Source organism: Monodelphis domestica, chromosome 8, assembly GCF_027887165.1.
Source record: "Monodelphis domestica isolate mMonDom1 chromosome 8, mMonDom1.pri, whole genome shotgun sequence".
Lineage (NCBI taxonomy): Eukaryota > Metazoa > Chordata > Mammalia > Didelphimorphia > Didelphidae > Monodelphis > Monodelphis domestica.
The window spans coordinates 41,751,612-41,765,298 of record NC_077234.1 but is presented as its reverse complement, the minus strand read 5'-3'; the positions used below and the strand labels follow the sequence as shown (position 1 = coordinate 41,765,298).

The 13,687-nt window shown below is 41.6% G+C and overlaps 1 protein-coding gene across 2 annotated transcripts in view; it reads right to left on the bottom strand.

Annotated features, from left to right (window-relative positions):
* Positions 1–13,432, bottom strand: part of MFN1 (mitofusin 1) — a 41,227-nt gene extending 27,795 nt beyond the window's left edge. Inside the window, exons 1-3 of one of the 2 annotated variants that reach the window (XM_007501968.3) lie at positions 13,300–13,432; positions 6,644–6,764; positions 3,423–3,558 (exon numbers count right to left, since the gene is read on the bottom strand). In XM_007501968.3, coding sequence (XP_007502030.1) covers positions 3,423–3,558; positions 6,644–6,758 — 251 coding nt within the window. In that variant the 5' untranslated portion in view covers positions 6,759–6,764; positions 13,300–13,432. Of the gene's footprint in view, positions 1–3,422; positions 3,559–6,643; positions 6,765–13,209 lie in introns of both variants that reach the window. The other variant, XM_007501969.3, reaches the window with a different exon arrangement.
* Between the last annotated feature and the right edge of the window lie 255 nt (positions 13,433–13,687).

Here is a 13,687-nt window from a genome sequence, read left to right as displayed (position 1 = left end):
TCTCCCAATCATCATCAAGGGGGAATGTATAATTGAAAATCTGTTATCCTAAAAAAGAACTACATTTTCCGAGAACCCACTGACTTCCTGTCATTATGTACTTCCTGTAAACAAGAAATAAATATTCAGCAGGCGGTCCTGCTTGCTCTCTTGGGCTTGAAGGCAAGGATGATAAGTTCAGGGGCTGATTAGCCATGGGCATGTGGTCTTTATATTTTGTTACTTTTTTTTATTCCTTTATTATTTGAGATTAATTTTAATTTTTACAGAACCTTGACTCATACTTCATGGCCTTTATCTAGAGCTCCCTCATCTCAGTTCACTACAAACTATCTCCTTTGTCGTCTCTGATTAAGTAGTGGCCCCTCTCCTTACCTGGGCAAACCTCTCTACAAACACACCCAATACCCCTACCATCCTATCTTATCTTCTCCAACAAGACTATTCCCTCCATCCTCCCCATCCTCTCAATAATCTTCCACCTCTCCCAATGTACCTGTTACTTTCTTACTGCCTAAAAACATTTCCCCAAGACTCCTTCATCCTCAAACAAACAAACAAAAAAACAACCAAAAAACACTTTCAGGTGACCTCTGTCCCTGCTGGCTTTTATCCTACATCTCTACAGTCAATACTTCCACTTCTTTCACTCTCTTCTCTCTATACACAGCATTTCCTTCCAGGATCTCCTCAATGCCTATGGCTTGAAATATTGTCTTTCTACAATTTATTCTCATCTATTTATCCAGTCCTAAACTTTCTCACCTTTCTGCTTTATTGGATGTCTCAAACTCAACCTGCCCATAACTGACCTCAAATCTCTCTCTCTCTCCCTAACAAAACCTTCCCCTCTTTCAGATTTCCCAACTACTGCTGAGAGCACCAATATTCCCTCAGGTCACCCAGGCTCACAACCTGGCTGTTATCCTCAACCCCTCACTTTCACTCCCTACCTCCCAAGTCAATCTTTCGCCATGTCTGCCCTCTTCTCCAATGCTGCCCCCACCTTGGTCCAGTCCCTCAACACCTCATTCCTGGACCTTCCAGCGTGAATCCTTGCCCCAAGCTAGATACAAAATTCTGTTTGACTTTTAAAGTTCTTCAGAACCTGGCTGCCTCCTCTCTTTCTGGTCTTTCTGGTTTCTCCCCACTCCCCACTCTAACAGTCAGACATTCAGTGATTCTGGTCTCCTGGCTGCTCCTTGAATGAGATACTCATGTCCTGACTTTTCACTGACTCCCCCGTCCGAGTTTTTTCCCTCTGCCTTCTGGCTTCCCTCAAGTTTCTCAGTCCCACTGAACAGCAGTGCCTCCCCCAACCACCACCCCAGTTAATTTCTGTGTATATGTGAAAGAGAGAAAAAAAAGAGAGAGAATGTGTGTCTCCCATTAGAACAGAAGCCCCTTGAGAGAGGGGTTGTCTTGCCTTTCTGTGTAACCCCAGTCCTTCCTTAGCACAGTTCCTGACACTTAATCAGTTCTTGCTGAGTAGATCTGGCAGCTAGTCCTTCAAGCTCCTAACATCAGAATCCTCTATGGCTCTCCCTTATGCCTCACATCCAATATGCTGACAAATCTCAAGTTGACCTCCATACAACAATGATGTGAAGACAGGCAATAGGAGTGATTGGGTGTGAACAAGAATCCCCAAGAAGTCTAATGATAAAAAGGAGGAGAGGAGAAAGAGGATGAAAGGCAGAAGGTCAAAGGAAAGCCTCTGTAGGCCTGGAGAAGACCCGAGGATTTTGTAGGCAAAAGAAAACCATCACTTCCAGAACCACATTGTTCTCAGCAAGAAAATGGGTCTAAAATACCTGCTACACCTGACTTGGGTTTTCAGAATCAAATGACAGAATAGATAGGAATGTAAAGTATCATCACTGTACATGGTCCTTCCCTAGGTAAGAGAATTGCCCTCCTTATGACAGCATATACTTGACTAAGTAATCACCATCCTTCTCTGGGCTATGACGCCTTTTGAGTTTCCCCAGCCCCATCCTTTCCACCCTGCCAATAAAATACTTGCATCATACATGCCTGATAGTTCCTAATGAACACAGAAGAAAAAACAATTAAATTCCCACATTATGACTCCTAGGTTCTTCTCACCTCAAAACTAAAAGCAATCTCTGCTGATTAAAATCTTTAATAGATAAAAAATAATTCAACTTCACATGTATTTGTGAATGACCTATTTTATAGTTCATGCCAAAGAATTAAGACCAAAGATGCCCACTGGCCCTAACCAAAGCCAAGTTTTACTTATACAAAAAATAGCACATGGATTTAATTGTATGGTTGTCCTAAAATCCAGAATTCGAAAATCTTTTGGAGAAATTTTAGAAGAGACTCGCCAGCACCTCAAATCGGGAAGGTGAATTGTTTTTGAAGAGGGTGCCATGGAGATGCCTGAGGAAACCTCATGTTGCATCAAGAGATCCAGAATGAACTGAAGGGAGTTAAACACATTTATTCTGATGTAAACCCTTATGCCAAAGGGGTCTGCCCCTGATTGTTTTTTTGTTGTTGTTCTCAATGTGTCTATTAATTATTGTTTTTGTTTTCTTTCTTTTTTATTTCCCTCTTGTTCCCAGATTGCTGTAATTCCCCCTTAGATAGGGCAATGTTTTATACACCTTTAGTGGGAGAATCCTTAGAGATATATGTTGGTTATGTGGAATGATTCATTAGGGAGACTAGGCATGTTAATCTCCCAAGACCCTCAATTGAGACAATTTCAACATGCTCATTCATCTCCCAATAGAATCACAGGGAGGATTGTGAGGAATTTGTATTCTGATTTGTTCAATCAGGGATTTAGACCTCCCTTCCATTTGTTTTGAATTTGGATCAATCAGCAACCAGGGAATTGAATCCACAGGCACTGCCCCCCTGGGTGGTGCCAGGCCAATTGAGGAATTATGATTGGTTCCTGGGGAGTGATATAAGAGAGCTAGTGGGTGTAATGAGGATTAATAAAATGAGACCCAGCAGGAAGGGGGTGGGGTGGTTATTTTCTGAGACTAAGATTTGGAGACAGACACTGAGTTGTTGGGCTCTGGATTATTAGGCTAGGAAATTCTTCACCTCCTTTCTATATTTCTCTCTTATTTTCTTTTTCTTATTAATAAATCTAGCTATTAACTTTGTCTTGTGACTTAAAGCTTAATAATAATTTTTGGTGACCACCCATTCCAACCATTACAATAGCCATGAGAAATATAATTATTTTTATAGAAAGACATCCCAGTATTGTAATACAAATTATCTAATAAATGGTTAAGTGTCCTGAAAATAATTCTTTTTTTTTTTAAGAGAACAAATGAACAGTTTGACTTGCCAAAGTTGGGAATTCAATAAAGGGAATGGAATCTTGTTTACTTTAACAACTATATGACACTTAATAGGAAAAATATAATTACCTGCCAAAAAATGCCACTTTCATATGTCTCCGGGATAGCACCTCCCCAATGACTGAGAGTTTATTTTTATACCCCTGTATTTCTGCCAGATCATCCTCAGTGGCTATCCGGTCAAGTTCTGGATTCTTAAATGTTGCTATAAAAATAAGAACGAAGGATAAGATATACTGCATTCAAGATTAATGACATAGTAATTATACCCTTGCTATCTCTTCTCCTGCCCTACAAGTTGGCAAAGATGATGACAAAAGATAAGGGTCAATGTGGGAGGAGTTGTGCAAAGACAGGCACACTAGTGCATTGGTGGAGCTTTGAATCAACACAACCATTCTGAAAAGCAATTTGGAATCAGGCAAATAAAATGATTAAAATATCCATTTTCTATAACCCTGATAGTCCAGGTTTTTATTCCATGGAGGTCAATGATAAAAAAATAAAGACCTCATATATAAAAAATATTTAGAGCATAACTTTTTGTGATGGAAAGGAACTGGAAGCAAAGTCAATGCCCATCAGTTGGGGAATAGCTTAAAAAAACCATGGTACATGAATATAATGGAATATTACCATGCTGTATTAAATGATAAATGTAATGAATAAGGAGATTAAAAAGGTCAACATGAAATGATGCAGAATGGAACAAGTCAAGTCTAGAAAATGATATACACAATGATTAGAATTTGGGTTAAATTATATAAATTGAAAACACATGCAGATAATATTAAAAGTGAACATGGCAACATTCTAAAGAATAAGCATGGAGCCAGAGAAAAGACAAAGAAACCCAGCCCCATCAACTCTACAGAGGGAGAAGGGGCACAAAAGTTCTCTCTTACCCATTTTGTCACACTCTTTCAGTGTACTGATACATTATGCTGATATTTGCTCTTGTTCTTTTTCTTTTTTTTGTCTAAAATTATTATTTGTTATAAGGGATGGCTTTTTGAGGAGTCAGGGAGGACTATTAGGGAAAACTATGGTGATGTAAAAAAAAAACACATAAAAATTATATTTATTTTTGTTCAAGTGTTATGCAGTCACATGTGAGTCTTTATGGGATTTTCTTGGCAAAAATACTGGAGCAGTTTGCCATTTCCTTTTCTGGATCACTTTAAAGATGAGGAAACTGAGGCAAAAAGGGTTGTGACTTGCCCAGGTTCATACAGCTAATAAGTGTCTGAAGCCAGATGTGAACTTAGGGAGATGAATACTGGAGTATTATTTCCAATGCACCATTTAGCTGTTATATACAATTGCTTTAGCTCATATAAATAGCAAGATATTTGTAAAGTAATGTAGACTTCAAATTTATAGAGTATGCTAAACTCTAAAAATGGAAATCTGATCTTCTGGGGAATGGGATGTATTTGTCAATGACCGGATTGGTCAAGACTTCTAAGAAAATTTCATTTCTTTTCTTTTTTAAGAAACTCTTACCTTATGTCTAAGTATCACTCTAAAGCAGAAGCCAAGTAAGGGCTAGGCAACTGGAGTTAAGTGACTTACTCAGGGCCACACAACAGCTACAAGTGTCCTAGTCAAATCTGAAGACCTCACAAGAACCTTTAGAGTTTGGTTTATAACTCTTTGCCTTAAGTCAAAGACAATTTGCTATCTAGAAAATTAGAGCCTGCATTACTATTAGCTTTTCTATCCGAGAGGGTTGAATGACCTAAAATAAGGTCTCACTTTTCCCATATTATAAATTGGGTAACTGGGAGTTTACCTGGGATAGGGAGGCAAGTTTCAGACTAAGAGAGATCTCACCATATTCTACCTGATGACATAAATAAAATTTGCACTGTCTGCAACAGTGAATGAATCCAATAGTAAGAATTAGCTGGGTTTCTTTTTAATGTAGGTTGTTCTTTCCACCTAATTTCTTCTTTTTTTTGATCCATTCATTATCTTCACACTACCTCTTAAACAGAAAGCCCTCAGATAGTAGTAGCTAAATTCTTATTGGAAATAATGGATTTCCAAAATCAACACCATTAAGATTTTTCTATCACTACAGGGTTCTTGATGCCATTAAGAGCCTGGGAGCCCCTGTCCCATGCTCTGGGTATCAAGAGATTAAGGTGTCCCTCTTCATCCCAAAGCTCTACCTGATAACCTTGAGGAACCCCAGGCCTGTTTAAGCCTCAGAAACAGCTAGAGTGGTAAGGTTCTCCATTTTTTAGGGATCATAGATGCACATGTTGGCATCATCTTATATACCATTTTGTTTTATGGCCTTGATCTCCTTAATTTCTAATAGGAAAATAAAAACAAACAAAAAAAATCAAAAAAACTTTTAAAAACTCCCCTTGTGGTTTCATTCACAAAATAACAAGTGACCAGGAAACTATCTGAAGAGGGAACCAAGTCAATTTTGCCCTGTTTACCCAATACAGCATCTTAAACAAAAAACACAAAGTAATTCATTGGTGGAACGTGTCACTCCTGATTTATATATGAAAGGAGAACAATTCTGAGTGAGGCGAGTCAGAGAAGACCCCCCCCCCCATCATAAACCTTCCATACATTTCATCTTCACACGAATTTCATAATCAAACTTTGAGAGGATGGAGACCTATTGAACCCTCTGCTATCACTTGCAACACCTTTCTAGGCTTGTTTTTGAATCCTGACTCCAACAGTGTGACCCTGGAAAAGTAATTTGGCTTCTCAGAGCCTCAGTCGCATCATCTGCAAAATGAGATCACAATGTTTGTAAGCTCTAAAGGAAAGATTAAAAGTTAGATGGGGCCTAGCCCAAGATGGCTCGATGACATATCACTAGAAATTCAAGTTTCTATCGCTTCAAGAACGTAATTCTCAGGGGCAGTTAGGCAGCACATGGAGTCAGGCCAGAAGATGAGAGGTCCTGGGTGGCCTCAAACACTTCCTAGGTATGTGATGCTGAGCAAGTCACTGAACCCCAGTTGCCTCGTTCTTACTGCTCTTTTGTCTTAGAATTCATACTACGACAGAAGGTAAGTAAGGGTTTAAGAAAAAAATGTAACTCCCAAACTCCTTCAGCAAAATATCTTCACTGCTCCAAATTTAGCTTAAACAATAAAAACCTGGAAAACACAAAGTATTTTTTAATATTAAGATTTATATTAAGTTATACATATCCCAACAAAATTTTCTGGAAGCTTAAAAACAGAATTCACATATGTGACTATCTTCTTCTTCTGCCTCAATGCTTCATAAGCAACTTTGTAACAACTAACCTTCAACAAAACTTGTGCCCTCGGTGACATAGTCCAATAACTGGTCAAAGATGGCGGTAATTCTCCTTTTGGCCAACACAAAGTGCTTCAGTGGAGAAGTGGTTGTTTCTGCCATTTTTAACTGTGAAAAAAATAGATGTTACCAAGTTGGCTAAAGGAAAGCAAACACAAAGACTTCAGTGAGCTATTAAAACACATAAGATCTTTCTTGTATGGGTAAAGAAATAAGCACTTATTATGTATCAGTCACAGGGAATGCAAGGTTAAAAACAAAGCTCAGACCCTCAACAAGCTTCTATTTTAAGAGGAAAAAAGAAAAAAAGGTAATCTTTCCCAGGGCCACTGGGGGCAGGAAAGGGTTCTTTTGAAGTGTCAAACACTAAGCTAACAATCAGATCCAAGAAAGGCAAGAGTTGGCTCTCTCAAAGCTCTCAATCTAAAAGGGAAAATAACTCTTCCTCTTCCCTCCCTCTCTACCTCCTTCTAAGGCCTGCTACATCTCTCACACACCTCCTAGGACACTACCACCAACTCTGACTGCAAGGCCTGCAAGCCCTAATCACATCAAGCCTAGATTGCCCCAACAGTGCACAGTGAGGGTCTTCTGGCCCCAAATCTCCCCCCACCCCACTGCAGTTCATCCTCCACTCAGCCACCTGAACAAGACCCTCATCTCCCTCCCTCCAATCTCAGGCCTCCCCAACTGGTTCAAACTGCTCCAGGTCCCATCATTTGTCTATTTTTGTTGGTGTTCAGTCCCTTGAATTGTCAGACCCTTCATGAACCCATTGGGGTTTTCCTGGCAAAGATATTAGACTGGTGTGCCATGTTCTGTTCTCACTTAATTTACAGATGAGGACACAGAGGTAAACAGGGTTAAATGACTTGTGCAGAATCACACACCATCCCTAGACTCGGGGTATTTTCACCAGCTGTCCTCCTTGCTGAAATTCCCTCCTCATCTCCATCTCCCAGATTCTCTAGCTCCCTCGAGTCCTAGTTAAAGTTCCCCCTACAGGAAGCTCTTCCAAATCCCTCTTAATGTTAGGGCCTTGATTACTTCCAAGATATCCTGAATATAGGTTTCCTGAACAGTTATTTTTGCATGTTGTCTCTTTGTTAAACTGGGAACTGCTTGGGGGGGGGGGGGGGGGGGCGGGACTGTCTTTGGCCTGTCTTTGTATGCCTGCAACACTTAGCATATTACTTTGCACACAGCAAATGCTTAATAAATGTTTCATCAAGTGGATAAAGTCAGAAACCAGACTGCAAGAAGTTCAAGAGTTGGTGAGAGGCAGGGGAGGGACCAGTTAAAGGTAGCTTTCCTTGGGAAGAATTCTGAGCAACAGAAGTGAGGAGAACATTCCAGGTATGGCGTGTGTCCAGGCCAAGGTATGAGAAGGGAGCTAGAGTGCCTTGTGAGGAAGTACTGTGTATGAAAGTACCAAGTACTATGTATGGAAAAAAAAAGGGTTGGAAAGGTAAGATGGAGTCAGGCTATAAAGCACTTTAAATGCCAACCAGAGGATTTACAATGGATTTCCTCCTTCCCTTCTGGCCTGCTTACTCTTTGCCAAGATCTTTGCCATGTTATTAGGGGATTGCTTAACGCAGTCTTTCTTTGCTTACTACAGCCACCATAACCAGGCTGCCTCCTCTCCAGGAACATCCCTTTCCCCACCACCCCCTCTTCTCTCACTGCTCCTTCTCAGGCCTTCATTTGGGGGACAAGCTCAGGCCCAGCTGGGCCCAATTCCCTCCTGGATATGCCTCTAACCTTTAGTTCTGATCTTAGTGGTCAAACTCTTGCCTCAGGCCCTTCCTTCTACTCCTTTGCAGCTACCTTTCCAAGGTGGTCTTCCCCCCCATTACATTGTAATCTCCTTGAGGGCCAGGACAGTCTTTCTCTCAGCTTGTTGATGTGCTTAAGAAATATTTTCTGCCAACTTGACTAATCCTAGGGAATACGAAACCATTGGAGTTTACTGAAGTTACAAGGAATAATAGAACATTTTAGTGCAAAGATGAATTGTAAAAGAAGAGCTTTGTCTATCATGTTAAATGTTTCATTTCAGGCATGTAATGTATAATTGATATAAAGGAACCTGTCTGTAGAAGACCCTAGCTTGAATGGGCTGCCAAATGAGCCCTTGTACACTCTGGTGCACCACAGTGCTTGCTGCCCTTTGCCTTCAATACAATGGAAGGCCAAAATTACAGCCGAGTGGGTGGGTGGATCCTCCTTTGGTAGAGGAAGTTATAGGGCCTCTAAGTTGGGCCTTCCACTGACAAGACTCTGCCCATTTAGCTCATCTGTTCAGCAAACAACCCAGTCCAACTGTAACCTTTCCATAGACGTCCCCAATCATTAAGCAGCACCCAGTATTTAGATCTAGATAAAACCTTGACAGCCCTAGTCCAGCCCTCTCATCTTAAAAATGACCAAACTGGGTCCCAGAGAGAAACTCAACGACTTGCCCGTGGTCACACAGGTCATAACTAAAGAGACTGGATGCCAACCCAGGTCTTCTGACTATAGAGCTAGTGCTCTTTCCCCACTACAGAAGAAGGTCCTGGGGAATGACAATATCACCAGAATGAAAAATACCAAGTTTCATTTCAATCAAGACACCATGGAAATATATATACACTGTGCAGAGACTACCAGTCTCCCATCCTGCCTCTGCTCATGCTTGAGGGGCTGAGGGCAAGTCATCCTCTCTGGATCACTTCTCTTCAAATCTGGACAGGAGTCAGAGCCAGATCAGAGAAATGTTTTCCGGGGACTAGTATATTAGCCCAAATATAATATGGCCCTGAATATAGTAAGATCCCAAGTATTTTGAAGGGTAACTCAGAAAGAGTAAACACCCATTTTATTTTCTCCTTTTAAATGACAATTTTCTCTTAACTTGTGAATGCAAGCATTTTATATTTGAAGTTTTTTCAAGGTCCTGAAAACAAGTTAAAGAAGTTTTAATGCCAACACCTTTATTAAATATGTATTACTTTTATAATTACGTGTGAGAAACTACCTTCCAATATTTACAGTATGTTCTCCTTCCTCTTCTATTTCCTCACCACCCAAAGTCCTCACCACCCAAAGTGGAAACATCATTCCAGCCATTGTTATCACCCTCTTCTTCCCACAAATCACCATCTTCACTACCATCCATGCTGTTTGATATACCTTTTTTAAAATCCAAGCACAATGAACTCAGTGGAGATTTTGTCCCAAGTGGTTTTAATCCAGTTCCCTAATACAGTGACCAGTGGTTTCTTTATTTTTCCCGATGTAGTAAATTCATGGTTTCTGGCCAACATCCACTCATTATATTCTTTCCTCAAATAATCTATGAATGACTTATTAATTACTACATCTAACTAGGTCCATCTGCATTTCAGCCATTCTCTAATTCACAGTTTTAGTCAGGTGACCCTTGGACTACATCCAGTAAGAGTATTCCTCTCTGAGGCAGTAAGGCACCCAGGGTTAGAATCGTATTTAGGGTTAGAAACATATTTAGGGTTAGGGTTAGAAACACCTACCCTAGACCACATTCAACCAATCTAACAGAAGTTCTTCATTCATCCATTCCTTTTCCGCACACAAAAGATCACTCCTGATGGTAACTTTTCCTTAGGTAATATTTTATGCCTTAAATTTATGTAAGGAGTCAGGAATCAGTTTTCACCCATCAGCTATGATTGCAAACATCACAGTCATTCCAGTTTTCTCATTTCCTGTAGTTTTAATCCACACTGTTTTTAGTTTTAGGCACCTTTAGTATTAAATGTGACAGGGTTTGGTCACCATTTCCCATCTGCCCCAGGAGATAGCCATGCTTTTTACATATGCTGAGGCATGCAACACACAACTTATGGTTTCAAAGCTAAAAGTGCTCAAACATGGTGTGTGTTGACTTTCAAAGGTACATATTGGGAGAAAAAATATCACATCATATTTGGGTTAATACGTTATGATGTGAACTAATAAAATAACAAAAATTTCCCACTCACATAAGATGCTCAAACAACTAGGAGATGGGAAGAGGAAAAGAGGGAAGATGACCTGAAGACAAGGAAAAAGGAGTCTGTTTTTTAGTTTATAGGATTAACAAGACCATTTAGTAGTAAAAATTTAGGCAGATGCCCTCTAGACTGGATAATATTAAGATCCCCTTCGAACTCTATGATTCTATTCTCTTAAGTTATAGAGACTTCAGGAGAACATTTTCCTAAATGTTTTAAGGGTACTAAAACTTACAAGAATGTAAATGGAATTAGGGCAGACAAAAAAACCTCTACTTTTTTAAAAGGACCAAACAATCACTCTCCAATGCTATTAATTTCTCTCCTGGTGGAATTAAAGGAAAAAGACATCAAAATCTTTTTTAAGAAATTAAAAAAGGCTGGGGGCAGCTAAATGGTTTAGTGGATTGAGAGCCAATCCTTGAGATGGAAGGCCTTGGATTCAAATTTAACCTCAGACACTTCCTAGCTATGTGACCCTGGGCAAGTTACTACTTAGTCCCCATTGCCTAGCCCTGCTCATGTGCCTAGGAAACTACACAGTATTAATTCTAAGATGGTGGGTAAGGGTTAAAAAAAAAACAACAACACACATTTGGTTTTAAATGAGAAAAGTTTTAGAGAAACCTGGGAGTTATTTTTGTCAAACTGGCTCTAATTCTTAGACAAGTGTCCTACACATAGCCCTTTAACAGGGATAAGAAACCATTTTAATTATGTTGTCACTATAGAAGCTTTTAAGTCATCCAGGGCATTGGATAACAAGTTGGTAAACAATAACTTTATTCAGGGAGTTTCTGAAAGGGGACTGGGTCTGCCTGAATAGGCTTTGACAAAATTATTCACAAGTCCCAGAAGCAACACATGACAGCAAAGGACATTCACTTTGGCTACCAAAAAACAAGGACATACAGGGTAAAAAAAAATGTACTGAGGTTTAGAGCCAGATCTTTAACTGCTTCAGGGAGTATAAAAAGATTCTCTTGGCTTCTTCCCATTAAAGTCACCAAGGGCAAATCACTACCACTAGGTCTAATTTTGGGCAGCAGAGATGTTGTAGGGGAGTAAAAGCATTAACCACAGATAAAGTAAGAACAGGATGGTCCTTCCCCCCACCCCTTCCACAAAAAAATGAGGTTCTAGAAGAGACAGAACAAGCATGGGTGTAATCACAGACTATTTGAATTTGTTGGTACAGGAGAAATCTCCCCCCTTTTTTTTTTTATTAGGACCCACAGATAAGCAAGGAATTGAGAATTCAAAGGGAAAAGTAGTCCCAGTGCTGAAGAAATTTAAATTTTGCTGGAAAATGTGTACATAGATGAGTATATCCATAATTAAGGACAAAGTATCATTAACCCCCAGGGGATCAGAGAAAGATTTCCCAAAGAAGGTAACAGAGCTGAACCAAGGCAAAGAGAGAATTCCAGGTACTGGACAGGACCAAGGTGCACAATGGCAAGAACTGGAACAGATCCTCAAGAGTTGGGAAAGCACCCCAGATTTAGAACTAGAAAGTCTAACTCCTTTTATGAAGGAGAAACAGACAAGGAGGGAAAGGGCCTTGCCTAGAGTCATACAAAGTGGTAACCATTAGAGCAAGTATTTAATCAAGTAACTGACAAGCATTTAAGTCAGGAACACCTAAATTAAATTCCTGCCTAAGACTCTTATTAGGGGTATGGCCCTGGGTGAATCACTTAACCCATCTCTCTCTCCCCATCTGTAAAATGGTGATAATAGTACCACCAACCCCACAAGGCTGCTTTGAGGGTTAAATATGAAAAGTAAAAGGATTTGCAAATAAGTATTATAAATGCTGGCTATATTGTTCATTATGAAATACCTGCTCCTGCTACCTTTTAGCCCAGAAGCAACTAAATGGCTCTAAATAAAGAGCTGGGCTTGGAGACAGGAAAGATTGCTTGACCTCAAGACCAGTGTGATCGTTAGCAAGTCTTAAAACTTAATCTTTGTTGCCTTAATCCACTGGAGTCTGGTATCTTTGCCAAGAAAAGCCCATACAAGCCCAAGCAATCCGAATGACAACCCTCCAGTCCCAAAGCCTCAAAAACCTCACCTTCTACTTTGGAGGCAATAGCTCCAAATCCACCCCGCGATCCTAGACGGGGGTCAGAAATGAGCATTTATTGAGCGCCTACTACACGCCTGGCACCATACTGAGCTTCTAAAATCACTATCTAGTCTGGCATCCATACAGAATGAACACAGCCCAGTGCGGGGAGGGGCCTTCTGCCCCAGACTCTCCCTGCCTCGGGAAGGGCTCGCTCCCAAGCCCAGCCATGGCACTCGATCCCTACGAAAACTTGGGCAGGCCCCTTGGGCCCCCGAAGGCCTCTCGCGACGCTTGCTTTAGGACCCTATGGTTCTGCTACGACGCCTCGGATCGGGGCTCATCGAGCCAGGCCCAGGGGGTGAGGAAAGAGAACCTCAACGGCCCGCCTGGGGCGACCCCTACCCCCACAATGTGCTGGCAGTCCGGCAGTCCGCCCCTCCTCCCGCCCCACTCCAACCTGGGACCGTGGCGCTGGCAGAGGGGCTGCGATACGGGCCAGCGGCTGGTAAGGGGGATCGTGGACGGAGGGAGGACGGCAAAGCCTGACCTGCGACGGCTCGTCCGGCCCTACTCGTAACCCGGTAACCGCAGCTGTCCAGGTACACGAAGCCCGCGAAGCCTCATCGTCCCGCGCCGGGAGAAGGTGAGGCCAGGCTGGGGGGCGGGGCCGGGAGGAGGTCTCAGTCGATGGGGGCGGGGCGAAGGCCGGAAGGGGAAGATCGGTTTCCGGTCCTGCCCTCCTGGTCTGGACTCTAGATGGTTCTGACGCCGGAAGTGCGCGTCCGTGTGGGAGCCATGTTTCTTAAGGGCGGAAGAAATGGTGGCGTCTCTGTGAGCATTGAATCGGGCCTCCGCGACCGAGCGTCCCGGATCGTGGGCGGTGCTGACACCACGCTAGCGCTGGGTCGGTGATCCGAACCAGCAAGCTCAGGAAC